Genomic DNA, 17,986 nt, shown 5'->3' with positions numbered 1-17,986 from the left:
ATAGTATATAGCCTAATGAAACATTGTTGAATGTGTTTTATAAGTGTTTTAAAGTAGTGTAATCTGGTCTAAAGACAGAGGAACCTAATACAATATGTGTGTATTAAACTAGCATTTGAAATATCTCTAAGGAGAGCACTTGTTGAATTTAGTTATACCTTAATTTGTCAAATAATAAACAACACTGCACGGATTAAGTTTGATTTGCTTGTAGAGCCGCTGGAATGTCACTCAAAATGACATCAAAGAATCTCCATGGCGACGGCGTCATAGAGATTTAAAAGAAAGAATGATACACAATCAAACACAGTCGCAGCAGCTGAGAGTTTGATTAGAGCTCTTCACGAGCTACATTTATTACTTTATTTTACCTTTATTTGTCAATAATAGTTTTGTGCATATATTGTAAGTCAGCATCGCAATTTTGTCGTTTTAAGTTATCTAAGTGTACATTTTTATCGTTTCACATCTAAAAATCATCAACGCACTGAACACATTCTAAGAGATAATAATATTACACCAGGTTGGTTTAAAACGAGTATTTCTTTCAAACTCACTTGGAAGTCTATTAAATTCACGCACTTTTTAATATCTTGCAGTTAAGGTAAGTTGCTTCCTTCGTTTGTTGTTTATATTTATGCTTTTTGCTACAGAAAACATATCTCGCAACAGTTACCAGTTATGTAGCTGTATGATAAAATGAAATGAGACTAAATGCAAATTAAGTGTTTTGCAGCAGCCTACACTAAACAAAAAAGTGTCATGGTAACGTGTTAGTACCTGTCATCACTTCCAGAAAACTACCATACTTATCTGTAAGGATCGTGAAGTTAAAGGCTACTTTGCATCATAAAATGCTGATATTCATGTGTTATTTTTTTAACACTTTTTCAGGTTTTTATTATTATTATTATTATTTAACAAGCAGTTCTAGTAATTCTGTAAAAAGAAAAAAAATATATATTTTTTTTCAACAGACATGTCACCTGTGGAAGTATGGGTGGGTCCTTGGAGGCCCCACAGACCAAGGGGCCCCATCGCTGCAATGTATAACAGTCCAGGGCCAACATATGCTCTGCCAGGGGCAACTGCGAAGACATCTTGTATACTTCCAATGGTTCCAGGGCCAACATATGCTCTGCCAGGGGCAACTGGTATACACACACACACACACACACACACACACACACTTGATTCACTATATTAATGAAGACATCTTATATACTTCCAATGGTTTTTAATACAAATCAAAATATATAAAACCTGGCCTAACCTGACCGGATCGCTACCCATAAAGTTAACCCTCACAGAAACCTTTGCAAATCACCAGATTTAAAAATATAAAAATTATTTGACTGCTTTGTGAGTCTTTTTAACTAGTGAAATCAGGTAAAATGTCCCCACTTGTTGTTTGTCGTATATTTCACTACACAAAGCGAGGATATTTGGCCCTAACAAGTATAGCTAAACAGGTACACACACACACACACACACACACACACACACACACACACACACACACACACAATTGGGTACATTGCATAGATTATACTGTTTTTATATACAGCTATTTTCAAATGCAATAACCTAATCCACACCCTGACCATAAGAGAAAACCTTCAACATTTTTCACAGTTTCTAAAACACTTTTTTATTTACTTCTTACTTACAAATGATGACGTCCCCAAAAAGAAGGTTAAGCTGACTTCTGGGTACAAAATTGTCCCCAAAATATTTAGTAGGTACATAAATACAAAGTTTACAATAAATACACCCAGTGTCAGGATCACCAGTCACCTTACCTATCATCTCTGCACACTATACTCCCACAATCCTCCTTGGCACACACTTCACAATCACCAGATCTGTTTGCTTTCATCCTCATCAACTCTCCATAAAAGCCAGCACCACACACACAGGCCGTGTCTGGTCTCATCAATGACTAGGACTGCTAGTCACTACTAACCTGTGTGATATTCTCCTTCCTTCCTGGATTCCTGATTCCCTTGTGCAATCTGGAAATACCTGTAAGAGAAAAGACAAAGTTCCAATTTGGAGGACCTGTAACCATTTCTAAATGTTATTTTTAGGTGATAAATTATTGCCCTGCTGTGATTTTGAGGCATTTCTGTGCACTACACAGGAATGAACAACCATGACCCACGGATGCAGAAAGGCCCAGCGTTTAGCTTCGGCACACGTCATCGTGGCTTACATGCCAACTCTTCCCCAGGTCCTGGTTACCTCGTTCCCTCCAACATCACCAGGGTGGGTCGGGATGGAACCCCTGCATACTCTGTCTATGGCCGACCCAAGGATATTCAGCCCTTCCAGACTCCTGGCCCAGGTCTTTTACACAACATAAACACAAGCTTTGTAGCTGTGCTGAAATGTAGTACATGGCAGAACAGAGTAAAGTTAAGCTGGCTTTTGCTTATTCTTTCAGGAAGTTACTCCCCTGAAAACGCAACAAAGACCACCTATTACTTGGCCCCTGCGTTCTCTCTGTCTGCAAGGACTAAACTGTTCCGTAATGATCAAACACCAGGTAGATTCCCACAGATCCACACAGCAACACTACAGGAACAGGTCCATTTCCTTTCATGCATTATCTTGTCTCCAGGTCCAGCTGCGTACATGCTTCCCCCAGTTTTGGGGTCAAGAGTTGTGAATAAAGCATCGGCCCCAAACGTCTCCTTCAGTGGTCGTAGTGCTATCGGCAGCTTCCATGAAGATCTACGGAAGGTGTGGGCACATCATTTTACAGTATTTACCTCTTTGTACGTACTTTGCAAAGATGATAACGTTCGTTTTCTCAGACTCCAGGCCCAGGGACCTATCAAGTGGTGGATTCATGTGTGTACAAACACAAGGCCCCTGAGTACAGCATCACCGGACGCAACTTCACTCCTGGAGACATTACAAAGAAACCTGGACCTGGAGCCCACCATCCAGAAAGGGTCTGTACATTTAAGATTCAAGACCACCAGCACTGACATCCATGTTTTATATACATATAAATCAGCAGCAGTCAGACACATTGATAGAGTTTAAGCATATTTAATTGTTTAGCACTAGTTTTCTCATTACTTATATCCCTGGTTCTTATGTTTTTCAATAGCATCTTCATGCCTATTGAATCCAGCTGTTCTATTTAGCCACAGCTGCTTTTGGTTGCAGTAAAAAACAAGTAGCCAATTCGGTGGTTAAAGGGGATGCCAAAGAGTAAACATCCAACTGGGTCAGAGCTTAAGTGGTTAAAAAAAATTATAATATAATATATTACTGTTTTTAATGTATTTTTGGTCAAATGCAGCTTTGGGGAGTATAGGAGAAGAACATAAAAAAAAAAAAAAACCTTACAGACACCAAACTTTTGAACTCTAGTTTCTAGCTTTGCAATGCTGTCTTCTGAAACTAGTTTTAAATTAACAAGAATTAGTATACTAAAATGATTCCCTTTGTCTCTCTCCACAGGTTACTTTCACAGTATCCAAAGCTCCCAGCTATTCCTTTGGAATTCGTCACTCGGAGTACATTGCTCCCATAATTGTGGATGGGGCTGATTAAACGGGTCTATTCGGTCTTAGTGAATTCTGTTAGGCAAGCTATAGTCTCTCATATCATGTCTTAATATTGCTAAAACATATAACTTGAATTAATGGTGTTTCAGTAAAAAAGGCTCCAAGATGCATATTTGTGCTGCTGCCACAATATAAGAAATAAGCTCCATTCCAAAACCAAGTGAACCAAGTCTACCTAGACTAGCATTTTAACACATCACAGACACAATAATACTGTAGTAATAGTGTTGGGTCTGACTCCACCTTGTAGAGTCCAAAACCTTAACCAAGGACAAGTACATGTTCATTCATAATTGCAGTCCAAAAACCCCAACTCTACAATCCATACATGGAGGTTATTCCAAATAAATAAAAATTAGCAGCAAAAACAAATAATTAAAAACTAGTTATATAATATCTAAATAAAAAAAAAAAAAAAAAATCCACATTAACCTAAAAAAAAAAATTCACATGAAAAAAGTGATCTTGTGAAGATATTATTACAATAAATGTTTTCTATTTTAAAATCTGATTTATTTCTGTGATGGCAAAGCTGAATTTTTGCATGTCTGCTCACTACGTTTTGGAATGGCATAAAGTTGACAAACAGCACTGTTGATTACTGTGTAAATCAAGAAAGAAAGTAAATCTTTGAATCAAAATACTTTATTGTGGTCACTTTATTATTGTTACTTGGCACTTCAGTCATACAACAGCATCTGAAAATTTAAGCTTATCTCAAAGCAAAGCAGCCAATTCAGGAACAATATTTACATCGACAGTGCAGTAGTTCATTATTACGTTCTATTTTTAGTCTTTTTATAAAACATTTTGGTTCATGCAGTAATACATTTATTGAGTCTTTCTTAATAAAATACACTTTCTCTGAAAAACTTATGCAATCTTACTTCAAACAATATAGTTTGTCAGTTAAATCTTTAAGCATTCATTACTCCAAAACACAACAATGATTCAGGTTTATTTATTTTTTGTAGTGTAGGTGGATTGAACATTTGCAGTCAAGCAGTAACTTTTTACTGCAGTACTGTACTTGCTATTGTCTTCTTAGGATGATTTTATATTGCTGTATTATTGATTAACCTATCAGCTGAACTTTACCAGTTTAAAAGTAGTATTGGCTCTAAATGTGTACTTCCACAGTTGTCTTTATCGGTATGATCCTCATTGGCTGTTGCATACAGTGACAATAAAAGTAAGGGAACACTCTCTCAGTGAACCTGTGTTTAAACATATGCAGGCCGATATCACGACCTGAGTCAGTGAATGTGACTTTGCCCTTGTCCCAGTCCAGCTGCACCCTGATCCTCTGAATTCTCTGGGTTACCCGTAGAAGGGTGAGGATCTGTGGAGAACAGCCCTTTCCATATTTACCGTTGCAGAAGCCCACATACCACAAACCCGTTTTGGAGGGGGTCTGTCTGTGTTTGTACGCAGACTCTGTGATCACTCCCACTGCCCAGGCTGTGCTGTCGCCCACCTCAATGTCCCAGCAGTGAGTCCCCGAGTTAAAGCCCTCAGAACCTAGAATGCTTGTGTAGCCATCAAATCTCTCTGGGTTTGCTGGAAGCTGTGGGAAGTGCTCATCAGAGTAAGTTATACTGGTCAGATCATCTGACACGAGCAGATAAGGATGGGCGGTGTTGGGGTCAAAGGTTACTGGGGCTAGAGAGAAAGAGATCGAGATGTATAATCACTTTTAAGACATTCACACACAATGCATTTTGCTTTGTAAAATGTGAGACGCTGGCAGTGGAATGGGGTAAAACGCAAAGTCTCGACACTTTTAATACTTCTTTAATCTTTAATACTTTAAACACATTTTTATAACTATGGAAGCCCGTTTCCAGCATGGAATAAAAAAAAGGTAATTGAGACTTTTTATTTGCGACTATTCTGACCTCTGGTTTTCTTTCTTTCTTTATTTGACATTCTGAGATACAAGCTCAGAAAAAACTCCCAATTCTGAGAAAAAAAGTCAAGTGTCAAATCTTCTGAATTTTCCTACTCAGAATTGTTTACGTCTCACAATTTTTTTTTTTTTCCATCTGAATTCTTTACTGAATATCTTAAAATTGAGTTAATAATACAATAATACAATACAATTTTTCTTTCCTGACTTGCAAGATTATATAGTTTATATTTCCTAATTCTGACTTTTATTTTCTCAGAATTCTGACTTTTTCCCTCTGAATTCTAAAAGTACATCTCACAGTTATTTTTTTGGCCATTAATAAAAAATAAATTACAAATTAAAAAAAGGTCATTTTGACTTTTTTATTTTGAGAACATAATGTGTGCCGTGAGAGTGCCATGGCTTGTCGGACGTAATAACAGTAACAAAGGGTCAAGTTTATGTCTAACAGTGCTGACATTTTCTCAGAATTCAGAGTTTATATCTCACATTCTGATTCCGCGTCTGCAGTTTTTTCAAAGCAAAAATGCGTTCTGCATCTCTGTGTGAACAGCTAGTAGCACAGATGATTATTTTATCTGCTCAGTACTCACTGTATCGGACGTTGGCTTGTAGTTTCTTGGATACTTCAAAGGTTAGGTTACCCACATGTTTTGCTACATTGATGAGCATTCCTGAAGGTCTGGTCTGATCCCGCAGAGTACACTTTGTTCTGAAACAACATTTAATAGTCAATACTGATATGGGTTTGGTTTCACCAGAAGTTTGGGGGGGAGGGGAGGGGGGAGGGGGGATCTTACCTTTCAGTTGTAGCCTTGTAGTTCTAGAAATAATGTAGATAAAACAAAGATGAATCTATATTAAGTGATTAGAAAATCTACAAAAGCTGCATTTATTTGACCAAAACTACAATAAAACAGTAATATTATGAAATACTATTACAATTTAAAATATCTTTGTTTTTTATTTTAATACATTTTAAAAGGTAATCATGTCACGTGATCCTTCAGAAATCATTTTAATATGCTGATTTGCTGCTCAAGAAATGTATGGCTTCTTACCACAAGAAACGTGAAGTCATTCCTTCTTAGCTGGTCTTCGATGGATTCAATAATTTGTGAGAGAGATAACATCCCTGATCTAATCTCCTCAGTCTTCTTCTTAATTATCTCACTCTTCTGCTCCTCTTCTTTCTTCAGCGCAGTCGTCCTGGCTGCCTCTTCAGTTTCTAGAAACTGGTGAAGCTTGTCAAACGCCTCTTTAATTTGAGTTTCGGTGTTTTGACTCTGCTTCTAAACACAAAATATCAGCAAATTCAGGCTGCAATATCCATACAATAGTTAAACTGTTTTAATGTTGAAATATCCTCCCGGACAGTACTCACTTTAATATACTCTTCTGTTTCATCCCAGGACTGTTTAATTTGTTCGTAGACTCTGAGTTTCTCCAGAAAGGCCTTTAGTTTCAGCTGGAGCTCTTGCTAACAAATGTTAGAAAGAGATGTGAGACAAATAAAGTTGGGGCAAGTTGTCACTTTTTTTTTTTTAACTAAAAACTAGGTTAAACTAGGCTGTTTCAGGGTAGGGATATTTTTAATATCGGACATATAGAATATTTGTGTTTTTTTTATTATTATTTATATACTGTTATCATATTTAAATACTATTAACATTTATAAAATTACTAGTTTGAATTAACATTTATGTTCAGTTTTAGTAATTTTGTTTTGTGCTTTTGTAATTTTTGTTAGTATTTTTTACTAATAAAATATTTCTATATAGCACACACACACACGCTTTTTTTGTGCTCACCACTTCAGCCTATGATGCTCAGATGTTTAAGCGTGATGACTGATGATTTGTTTAATGTTGTTAAACAAGTTGTTTGTTACAACCCATATCTAAAATGGATCAGCAGTGTCCAGTTTATATTTGACTTATCAGCAAAGTTCCCACGGAAGTTTTGTTTTTGTGAGTCTGAGAATGAGTGGCATATAAGGGCCATTAGTGTGCTAAGACCTGTTTGACAAGACACCTTTCATATCTCACCCATTTCTAGTCCATTAAATCTGACACCAACAATCAGTGAAATCTGACTAGAGTCCACAAGCCAATCATTTCAACCAAGCAACTGACTGTTGTTAAAAACTGTGTTTCCATCTAACACTCTGAGCTCTTACCCTGAGTTCCTGTGACGCGTCTTCTGTTGAACGGATGCGGTGGTTCTTATGTGATTTGGCATTTCTGCATTTCCCACAAACTAGTTCTTGATCTTCAGTGCAGAAGAAAGTAAGAGGTTCTCCATGAAGACTACAGACCTCCACCGTCTCTACAGGAGGCTCCTGAGTTGTTTCTTCTCTCATCAGATCACACATGTTTCTCAGCACGATGTTTATGGGTGGGTTAGGGTTGGAGGACACAGTTCTGCAAATGGGACAGTCTTGAGTTCCTCGCCGATTCCAGAAGGTTTTCACGCAGATGTTACAGATGCTGTGAGAGCAGGCTAGGAGAACGGGATCCCTGAAGATATCATAGCAGATGGGGCAACAGAAATCCTCCTCTGTAAGGGACAGTCTGCAGGCCATTTTTGCCAACTATGCAATTAAATGTTTTAACAAGTTGTGTCTCTCTGACTCTCTTTGTGTGCCTGGTCCAGCTGTCAAAGAGCACAAGAGTGTCTCTCAGCTGTGTTTACATCCCAGAAACCTGCAAATCAGGGTGGAGCTTATAAGAGCAAAGACAGCATTTCAGCAGAACCATGCATTGTTTACAGCACTAATTTTCTACAGTAACACCCTATTCATTTCAATAATTAATTAGACTTTAGAATCTTTATTCAGCAAGTACAATTTCACTTGGTGCTGGTGTCAATATAAATAAAAATGATATATATATATATAGTGACAAAGAAATAAGGACCAAAACTAGTTTATAAACATAAAAAATGTAGTTACAAAATAATTTCTATAGTAAACATAAATTTCTGAACAATGTTGGTAGGGGTCAATTTCTGTCTTTACTTTATACAGTATCTATCTCTGTTATTTTAGTATCATTTATATTCTGTTATAGTATTTATGAATATTTTGAAGCACGTTTTTATATTTTCAGTTTTTATGTTAGTTTAATTTTTGTTTTTTCTTTTGTCATTTTTATTATTTTTTATATTTATATAAATATAATAAATAATATATACTTTATATTAATTTAAATTCTTAGATTTCTGTATAACTTAAATTTACTTTAATTTCAGTTTTAGTACTCCAACTTATTTGTTTGGCTTTATTTCAGCATTTCAAAATAGATTTAAATTTAGTTTAGTTTATTTTATTTAGTTTAGTCTTGTTACCTAAAATTGTGGTTAATGGATTTATTATAATTATTATTATTATTTTTAATTTACATTTAACAGATGTCATTTAACAGACGCTTTTATTCAAAGTGACTTACAAATGAGGACAATAGAAGCAATCAAAACAAACAAAAAAGATATTTAATGTGAGGGATGCATGTTTATCCTGTTATATAGACTTTGTGGGAACCTTCTGGTTTCAATCTGTTCTTTAGCTTTTTTTATTTCATTATAGTCATGTACTCACTGACCTCTGTGGTAAAGAAGAAAACAGCCTTTTCTATCATCCTGTCTAAAAAGCAGATTTATATACTTTTCTGCTTATCCCCACTGTTCAATAACGATACCAAGAAAACGATACCAAAACAACATTCTCTAACTTCTCACACTCAGAAAAGTAAGATAATTGTGTTTGATATTACTGACAGGCAATTTGTCAAAGAAGACATTCTTATTAATTTCAATTAATATCATCCAAAATAAAGCACAAATATAGGTCAAAGTTTACACCTATAGAAATAAATGATAATTTAGAAAAATAATGTTTAAAATTTAGTGCTATCAGATTGATTAATTGCAATGAATCGCATCCAAAATAAAAGTTTGTGTTTACATAATATATGTGTGTGTACTGTGTATATTCATATGCATTGCATATATATATTAATACACACACATACATGTATATACTTAAGAAATATATGTAATATATATTTATATTTATATAAATATGTAAATATGTATACATGTAAATATTTCTTAAATATAGCCTATACATGCATGTGTATGTATTTATATATACATATAAACACACACACACACACACACACACACACACACACACACACACACACACACACACACACACACACACATATATTTTGTAAACACAAAATTTTATTTCGGATGCGATTAATAAACTATACAACACCACAACAATAATAACCACAAAAAAATAACACAAAATAGATGAAGAAGTTATTGCTTAATGTAATGTATTCTTTTATATCCCATTTCATATTGTATTTTTAGTAGTATTATTATCAGTAATAACAGTATTTCCTTTATGCCACTGTAGCTGTATTACGTTTAGAGCAGTCATTAGAATAAAGTACTTTAAAATTAAAAAGCCAAAATAAACAGGCATCTTCAAAGACAGCCCGACGCTTTCCAGCAGGCCCTTTATGGGTCCTGGCGTTGCTTAGAGACGCGTTGTTGTCGTGCAGCTTCACAGTGAATTTTCTGGAACCAAACCGAGAATTTTCATCACAAAATAGCGATGTTTATCTCGTCTGAAATCCAGCCGTGAATGCGAACAAACTTACGACGAGCCTTAAATACATCCGCACGGGATTGTTAGACAATATTCCGCTGTGATTATTGATTTAGTTAGCTTGGGATATCACGCCAACACGCTAATCTGCTAACTAACGTTAATTAGCCAGCTAGCCAAAGCGAGATTCGGACACGGTCGGCGTATCTTTGGGGAAATAAACTTTATTATTCGCTTTGCGGCTTGTAAAGATGAACTAAATGCCATCTAACAGAGTTGATGGAGTAAAGCAGCAGTGTTTCGGCTCTCATCATCATCTCATCTAACGTTAATCTAATCCCGCTGCGGTAAGACGCTCAGTGTTAAACTCCTGCTGGTCTCGCAATGGACGTAAGAGGCATTTCTGATCTGGACCTGGAGAAATATGACGCTGATGAGCAAGTCAAGATCATCTGCCTCGGAGACAGCGCTGTGGGCAAATCCAAGTATGCTTAATGTCTCACTGCTCTCCTTCACTGTCATGTCGTTTGGGGTTTGTTTTCTAAAGGCTTTGATCGTTTCTTTTCAGGCTTATGGAGAGGTTCCTTATGGACGGGTAGTATCCTTTGACTTTGGTATTTGATGTGAGTCAGATCTGTCTCTCTCTGTGTGTTTGTGTCAGTGTTTGATTGATTCCGAGAGTTGTCAGGTTCTTAATGAAATGTGTCAGTCGGCCTCAGCAGCTCTCCACATACGCTCTGACTCTGTACAAATACACCACCACCATCAATGGACAAACTGTCCTGGTTGGTAAGTTTGGCATGAAAATTATTTTAAAAAATTATTTTAGTGAATGATAATGTAACAGGTGGCCATATTGCATATTTAGCGTTTTCATTTTTTTATTATTTAGGAATGCCAGGTGTTTTTGTTTTCATGTTAGAGGAGCAGTCATGACTTTTTAATGCCATTAAGGCTTGTGTCTAACCTGAGCTCTGAAGCACTTGTTGATCTGCACGACAGATTTCTGGGATACTGCAGGGCAGGAACGTTTTCGAAGCATGCACCCGTCTTACTACCATAAAGCTCATGCCTGTGTCATGGTAAGAGACAGTCGCAAACCACTCAGTCTTATTTTAGTTTTATTTATTTGCTGTTATCAATATCACTATTTACTAATATTTTGAATTACCTTTTATTTATATATTTTATATTGATATAATTTACATTTTTTATTTGATGTGCTCTAATTTTATTGGCTTTAAAAATATTTCTGTTTAGCTTTAATTTAATTTTATTTTTAGCAATTATAGTACGATAGCGTAAAAATATTTTTAAACAAATATTGAAATAAAATAAGTTTGTTATATTTAATTTGATTCCATCTTTATTTCAATTAATTAAATGTATGTTTTATAGTTTTTATTTTTAGTTAATAACTGCATTGAAACTACATGCATGAATCAGAGAAATAAATCTATATTTTTATGCTGCAGTAGTTGTAGATTAATAGCTGTTTAACAGCAACAACACACACTCACCTCCTCTAAAAAGTGAAAAATAAAAATTTTTGGAAAAAATTGGTGTAGGTTATTATTACTATTTTTTTGAAAACTCTTTATAAAAACAGTCTCTCAAAAAATCTCACAAAAAAAAAAATATCTCTTTCCACATGTTTTATATCCACAGAAAAAAAACATATAAGAATCTCCCAAATTGGTACAAAGAACTGCGGGAGTACCGTCCAGAGATTCCCTGTGTGGTGGTCGCTAACAAAATAGATGGTAAATTTGGCTTGTGAGATTACAGATGAGAGCTTTATTAGCCAGTGTCACGCTTTGCATGTCTCTTATCTTTTGTCCTTTTATGTGTTCTGCTCTTCAAAGCTGACATTAAGGTCACCCAGAAGAGTTTCAACTTCGCTAAGAAACAAGGTCTGCCCTTCTACTTTGTATCTGCTGCTGATGGGACCAATGTGGTCAAGGTGAGGATGCAAAGCAGAGCGTCCTAGACAGATAGACAGATATCAGGAGAGCATTCAGTAAAAAACTGCTATAGCGTTGAATTCTTAAAACAGATTGTTTTAGTGTGACGTGGATTAAATACATTCGCCATTGTTTGCTGTGATGAATCTTGTGAATATGAATATTTTTAATTGAGGAATGGATAAAAAAATATGTTTTAGGGTTCAAATAACTGTGAAGTTTTGATGTCCCGTAAATGTTCCACAGGTGTTTAAAGATGCCATTCAGATGGCTCTGTCCTACAAGAAGAACTCCAGTGACTTTATGGATGAAGTCATGAGGGAGCTAGAGGTGCGTGTGTTTTTGTTTTAAGTTAAATGCTTACTCTTCATGATGCAGCTTACCGATCGATTTTATTCATGTTATTTTGCAGAACTTTGATTTAGAGAGAAAAGAAGAATCATCTGATAAAGAAGAGGAGACACAACAGGGAAAACCGGACTCAGCGTGACCACGTCACATTCTTCATCCTCTTCTTTTCTCATTCTCTGTCTCCGCTGCTTCTGCAGTTGTACTGACTTCTTCAGATCATGGCTGTCCTCTCACCATCCTGAACAGCAGAACTCTACCTCACACCACTCAAAGTGTGTGTCTGTTCTTGGAATAAATTATGCTTCTGTGAATGTACAGCTGGCATTATCGGATGATTGACATGATGGAATCACAATGCACTCTGAACTTTGATTTGATACAAATTGTGGAGCATGCAGATTTAAAACTTGTAAAACTCTGGAATGTGAAGCTTTGTGGCGTAACATGAAATAATTTGTCATTATAATTTTACATATTTTTGTTTTCAGATGGAGTTTTTGGTGAAATATTTATGAACCACTCAGATAATCTTTTTTTTTTTAGTGTACTATTTTATAACATTTGCACATTTCAAGTAACAATTTGTGATGCTCACTGGTATCAGTAAAGTACTTGATCTTTGTATAAGGGTAGTTGATTATACTCTACAAGCTGAAATAATTATACCGTTTTAAAGGGATACTCCACTTCAAAACCAAAATTTTGTCATGAATCACTTACCCCAAGTCCTTTCAACCCGTAAAAGCTTCATTCGTCTTAAGACCACAATTTAAGATATTTTGGATGAAAACCGGGAGGCCTGTGACTGTCCCATAGACTGCCAAGTAAGTTACACTGTCAAGGTCCAGAAAAGCATGAAAGACATTGTCAAAATAGTCCATCGGCCATCAGTGGATCAACCGTAACGTTGATGAAGCGAGGAGAATATATTTTTGTAAGCGAAGAAGAAAACAAAAATAGTAACTTTATTCAACAATTCCTTTGTCAACAGTCTCCTCTGTGTCTCTCCATATCACCATATGCTCTTCTGTATCAGCCACGCCACAAGCATGCGCTGTTTCTACATGTATTTAGCCTTGATTTGAAAGAAAACAGCGCATCCTTGTGGCGCGGCTGATACAGAAGATACGGTGATATGGAGAGACAGAGTAGACTCCCGGTTTTCATCCAAAATATCTTAAATTGTGGTCCGAAGATGAACGAAGCTTTTACGGGTTTGGAATGACATGGGGGTAAGTGATTAATGACAAAATTTTCTTTTGGGGTGGAGTATCCCTTTAAGATAAGCATGTTCCCTTATTAATTCATATTAAAATTTAAAATTTTACGTCCATCTTATTTGCCAACTAAACAGATTTTTATATTAAAGCAATTTGTTGCAAGAATATCTGAGAACAGGATCAAACTCTTCTCAGGAATGGATGAGAAGACAGCCATGATGCAATCTCAGTGTAGCAGATGAATGTGTGTTTGTGTGGATGTGAAAACCAGAGCAAATAAAGAGCAGCGATTGCTCTGGATGATCACTGACAAGTACAAACCGTCAGATTACAGATCCAGCTGTGAAACACTGTTGACTTCTATCTTCAAATGAGGACGAATGACTTATGTGCACTTGACCTGATAATGTGCAGCTTTCATTTTTTTGACCCACTCACTGGACATCTCAAAGAGAGACAAATGGACATGCAAGCCAAGTGTAAAGCATTCATTGCCACTTCCACGTGCAGCTGTTTGATGAGCTGTCCAGTGAAACCGGTGGGAAATTCAGGAGTGCATCTCATTAAATGTCAAGAACATACCTATCATGTTACAGCAAAATCAAAACACACTATCCCTCTATTATTATTATTTGTTTTAAATTACTGATTGTAAATGATTTCGATTTTAAAGTATTTGTTCTCTAACAAATGTAACTGATACAGATTTTAAGTCATCAATTGTGTTTGGACAGATGTTTGTCATGCGTGATTTGCATAAAAATGTAACCATTGTCCTAAAAAATGCATCATGCAAAAAATTGATGTTTAATTAAATTCCTTATTCAAAAATATATTTTTTAATTAAAACATGAACCAGATATTTCTATGTGAGTTTCCCCTTTAGAAATCAGAAATAATCATTACTGTAAAGAGCATTTATTCATATTGCACAAACTGTGAAGGTTTTTTAAAATTATTTTTAGTTGGTTGCATTTGGTTTGTGTTTTGTGATGTTTTGCACAAGTGCTTTATATATCAAACATACATCTATGTTGGTGAATTAAAATAGAACCATCTTTGTACTGCACATGAATGTGTTTAAATGAACTGGATACAACTTGTATGTCTTTAGAAAAATGTTCTTATTTCTGAAGCCTCTGGTGTTTTTATGTACAGTCATTTTCTTGTTCTATGAGAAGAATGTAGTTCATATTAAAGAATTATAAAGCAAGATCTCACATATGACATCATTCAGCAATTATTAGCACTTTCCACGAATGGACCATAATTGACAAATTATAATTTTTAACAGAAAATTATCTATGCATGAGAAGTTGCTAGATTTAATATCAAACATCAACCATTCCAACACTCTTCTGAAACTTAGTGTAAAATTAGTGTATTGTAGAAGTATCTTTTTGCAAGAAAAACACAAAATGTACATACAATACAAAAATGGTAAGATCAAGTATTTTTCTTTATATGAAAAGTCATTTAAAAATAAGCATTCAAGCCAAAACTAGAGACAGTGAAATCTGCAACCCTGTTTCCCATACTGTTTTTATCTCTATATATTTAATGCTCATGATTTTATAATACTCATCAAACCTATAAAACTAAATGCTATATGAGCAGTTTTATTTTAAATTTATTTGAGGTGGACAAACATTTTCTGAAGGTTAAACATTCTTTAGTCTGTTACAAAATGAAGACTTCAGTTTCAACCCTTTTTTTTCACATCTTTGTGGAAAGTGCTTCTCTCTCTTTAAGTATTACCTGAGTGAAATAAACCTCCATCACAACCTCAACTGAGCAATCAACCCACCAGAAAACAATGCTCATTAAAGCAGTATATACTGCATTTCTTGCTATTTTTTTATTGTGCTTTTGTTGGTCAGAAAACAAGATGGACAACCCTATAGAACATACTGCAGTCATGTAAATGATGTGTTTTATTTCATGTTTCGTCCTGCCATTGGTTGAGTAAAATGACAAAGAAATCAACTGCAATTTTCATTCTGGTTAAATATGCAGAACCCCTGATTTCTGCTACATTGGGAGAGAATAAAGGGCAAAGGTCAGGGAGAGTGTCCACCGAATGTGCAAGTCAGTCACTAATTGAATTGACTGGAATTCAAGCCAAACAGAACAGCTTCTTAAATCCAGACATGAATGTGCCCAGGAAACTCAATAAACTGGGACACGTATGGAAATCATTGAAAAACATAAAAATGTATATAAACTCATAAACAAAGAAAGCAAAAGAAAACAGTAGATGTGTGTAGTCTCAAAATGTCCAGGAGGTGGCACCATAGTGCTGGTTCAAACAGCATTTAGTTCCAACAAACCTCAAAGAAAAGCTAAAAACAATAATCACTTTTTGGCACATTTGTTCATTTTTCTTCATGTCCTTTCATCTCCTGCTAGAACAACTATAATGGAATAAAATCAATATCATGAAAGATGAAAGTGATGTGTGTACAGAATGAAAATCTCAGCTCGCGAGTTATCAGAAGTTGAGAGGAGGAAAACTGTGGTACATATGGCTCAGAAATGCAGTTCCAAGTCTCCAGAGTGGGACGACATTCACAAAAACATACACACACTTGCCTTTGTTCTTCTGGATGAGCTGAAGGTAGGAACATGACTTTGAGTGGGATGAAAAATTAAAAATGTCAAAATTGAGCGATTCTGTAAGATTTAAGTAAAAACAAAGTGGATTTAACAAGTCTACCATGGAATGAAGAAGGCCCCTCAACACCTTCATTCAAGCCCTTGTACAGTCAGACAGACTGAAGATTTAACGCAGAGCGGCTGCTTTAGGATGGGAGGTCAGGATCTCTGTTAATGAGCTAAATTGTAACTAGTCTTCATCTAGGATGGGAGAATAAACTTTAAACAGAGTAACCACCATATTTCCAGAACAGGAATGAGGTTATAAAAGTACAGTCTGCTCAAGGTCATAGGTCACATCTGATTTTCAAAACCTTAATTTTATGTTGGAAATTTGTATATTTTAAATGTTAGTCAGAGGGGGAAAAATATAAAGGTACAGTCACTATCAACACCATATCAGTTATCAGATTTTTCAATTTATTAGTACAGTATCATTCAATATTAATAGTCAGTAAAACGCTTTAATTAGTTTGAAGTCTTTTATGGTCACTAAAGCTGCATTTTTAGGATCAAAACACAGTAAAAACGTGATGTTAATTTTATTACAATTTAAAATAAAAATTTTCTATTTGAATACATTTAAAAATGCTATTTTTTTTTGTAAAATTATAAATGTATTTACTGTCACACTTTATAAAAAACACATATACTAAAAAAAAAATATATACTCTCTAAAAAAAAAAAATAAAAAAAAAAAAAAACTGACCTTCAAAATGTTTTATGCTAGTGTGTGTGTGTGTGTGTTTATATATATATATATATATATATATATATATATATATATATATGATTAACAAAAATTAATCTTTACCAGTAATAAATTAATAACTGTAAAATACAATCTTTAGAAAATTCAAAAATTAATATCCATTTTTCAGTCTGTACATTGTGTTGTAATGCCTAAAATCACAATTGGTTTTGTATCCCTAGTAAATTCAGGTTTAGAATGGCACTCCCATATTTAACAGTGTGTACAGAACAGCATTAAGAAGAGGAGTGACATCTGTTTTTACCTGCAGTGTGAACAGGCTGTACTTCAATCCCTCACAGCTGCTTTTATGTTTATTTTGTTCATATCAAAATATGGCATCTACTCCGACTCAACACTGCTCCTACAGAAGAGAGTTTTCCTACACAGTGTTGCTGGCATGCTCATCTGATGATGCACTGAGGTCTCGTCATCCTTGGCTGTTTGCGTGTGGCCTGATTTCAGATGCAAGAGAAGAGATGACCAATGGTGAAGCATTAACTCTTTCTGCTGTCACAGTCTAAGACACATACACACGTTAGGTATTAAAAACAGGACTGAATAGGAACGATGGTGCATGGAAGAGAAATGAGCATATTTGTGTCTGTGTTTGGATCCCAGGTTTCGGTTAAATATGCAAACAGGTTATATATGCATCTGTTGAGCCCTAATAGAGGGTTGAATGGGACAGGTTGGAATGAATGGCTTGAAATGCTAGCACCTTGTTTTGTGCAAATCACCCCCAAACTCCATACAAAGAGTAAAATCTTCACCTTTTTTGACAGGTGGTTAACTATGCATATATGCCAAACATTCATATATAGATCTATATATTTTTTGATTTTTAAAAATTTATATGAAAACTATCATATATACATTGCTTGTGATTGATATAAAAAGCAAATATTTTAGTTATTTGTCCATA

The 17,986-nt window shown here is 35.1% G+C and overlaps 3 protein-coding genes across 4 annotated transcripts; 2 read left to right on the top strand and 1 right to left on the bottom strand.

Moving 5' to 3' along the window:
* The first annotated feature begins 979 nt into the window (after positions 1–979).
* Positions 980–3,981, top strand: odf3b (outer dense fiber of sperm tails 3B). Of its 2 annotated transcripts, none has more exons than XM_042775611.1 (6): positions 980–1,090; positions 2,143–2,347; positions 2,447–2,548; positions 2,624–2,745; positions 2,820–2,960; positions 3,478–3,981. In XM_042775611.1, exons 1-6 carry the CDS (start codon positions 980–982, stop codon positions 3,568–3,570), a joined length of 774 nt encoding a protein of 257 aa, XP_042631545.1. In that variant the 3' UTR covers positions 3,571–3,981. The 2 variants fall into 2 exon arrangements, with proteins under 2 accessions (XP_042631545.1, XP_018977541.1); XM_019121996.2 differs by lacking the exon at positions 980–1,090 and adding an exon at positions 1,287–2,027 and having other exon boundaries at positions 2,144–2,347.
* A 187-nt stretch (positions 3,982–4,168) lies between these two features.
* On the bottom strand, positions 4,169–8,181 carry LOC109109732 (E3 ubiquitin-protein ligase TRIM35-like). Its single transcript, XM_042775610.1, has 6 exons — positions 7,676–8,181; positions 6,881–6,976; positions 6,558–6,788; positions 6,297–6,319; positions 6,090–6,208; positions 4,169–5,246 (listed from the first exon to the last, which is right to left on the bottom strand). The coding sequence occupies exons 1-6, from the start codon at positions 8,078–8,080 to the stop codon at positions 4,705–4,707; spliced, it is 1,416 nt and encodes a 471-aa protein (XP_042631544.1). The 5' UTR covers positions 8,081–8,181; the 3' UTR covers positions 4,169–4,704.
* A 1,848-nt stretch (positions 8,182–10,029) lies between these two features.
* LOC109108890 (rab-like protein 2A) lies at positions 10,030–13,178 on the top strand. The gene is made up of 8 exons (XM_042775609.1): positions 10,030–10,605; positions 10,689–10,718; positions 10,830–10,909; positions 11,123–11,203; positions 11,773–11,883; positions 11,986–12,083; positions 12,331–12,414; positions 12,497–13,178. Exons 1-8 carry the CDS (start codon positions 10,505–10,507, stop codon positions 12,572–12,574), a joined length of 663 nt encoding a protein of 220 aa, XP_042631543.1. The 5' UTR covers positions 10,030–10,504; the 3' UTR covers positions 12,575–13,178.
* Positions 13,179–17,986: the final 4,808 nt, after the last annotated feature.

This window comes from Cyprinus carpio, chromosome A18, assembly GCF_018340385.1.
Source record: "Cyprinus carpio isolate SPL01 chromosome A18, ASM1834038v1, whole genome shotgun sequence".
Classification (NCBI taxonomy): Eukaryota; Metazoa; Chordata; class Actinopteri; order Cypriniformes; family Cyprinidae; genus Cyprinus; species Cyprinus carpio.
The sequence above is the reverse complement of the archived record's forward strand: the minus strand, read 5'-3'. Positions and strand labels throughout refer to the sequence as shown.

Bases quoted from the DNA above. Each gene is read 5' to 3' on its own strand.
- odf3b (XM_042775611.1), top strand. From the start codon at position 980: ATGTCACCTGTGGAAGTATGGGTGGGTCCTTGGAGGCCCCACAGACCA. The intron at 1,091-2,142 runs GCGAAGACATCT...GTGCACTACACA, and splicing joins ATGCTCTGCCAGGGGCAACT to GGAATGAACAACCATGACCC. The intron at 2,961-3,477 runs GTCTGTACATTT...CTCTCTCCACAG, and splicing joins GAGCCCACCATCCAGAAAGG to GTTACTTTCACAGTATCCAA.
- LOC109108890 (XM_042775609.1), top strand. From the start codon at position 10,505: ATGGACGTAAGAGGCATTTCTGATCTGGACCTGGAGAAATATGACGCT. The intron at 11,204-11,772 runs TAAGAGACAGTC...TCTCTTTCCACA, and splicing joins AGCTCATGCCTGTGTCATGG to TGTTTTATATCCACAGAAAA. The intron at 12,415-12,496 runs GTGCGTGTGTTT...GTTATTTTGCAG, and splicing joins AAGTCATGAGGGAGCTAGAG to AACTTTGATTTAGAGAGAAA.
- LOC109109732 (XM_042775610.1), bottom strand. From the start codon at position 8,080: ATGGCCTGCAGACTGTCCCTTACAGAGGAGGATTTCTGTTGCCCCATC. The intron at 6,789-6,880 runs GTGAGTACTGTC...TTTTGTGTTTAG, and splicing joins AAACAGAAGAGTATATTAAA to AAGCAGAGTCAAAACACCGA. The intron at 5,247-6,089 runs GTGAGTACTGAG...CTTTCTCTCTAG, and splicing joins ACAAGCCAACGTCCGATACA to CCCCAGTAACCTTTGACCCC.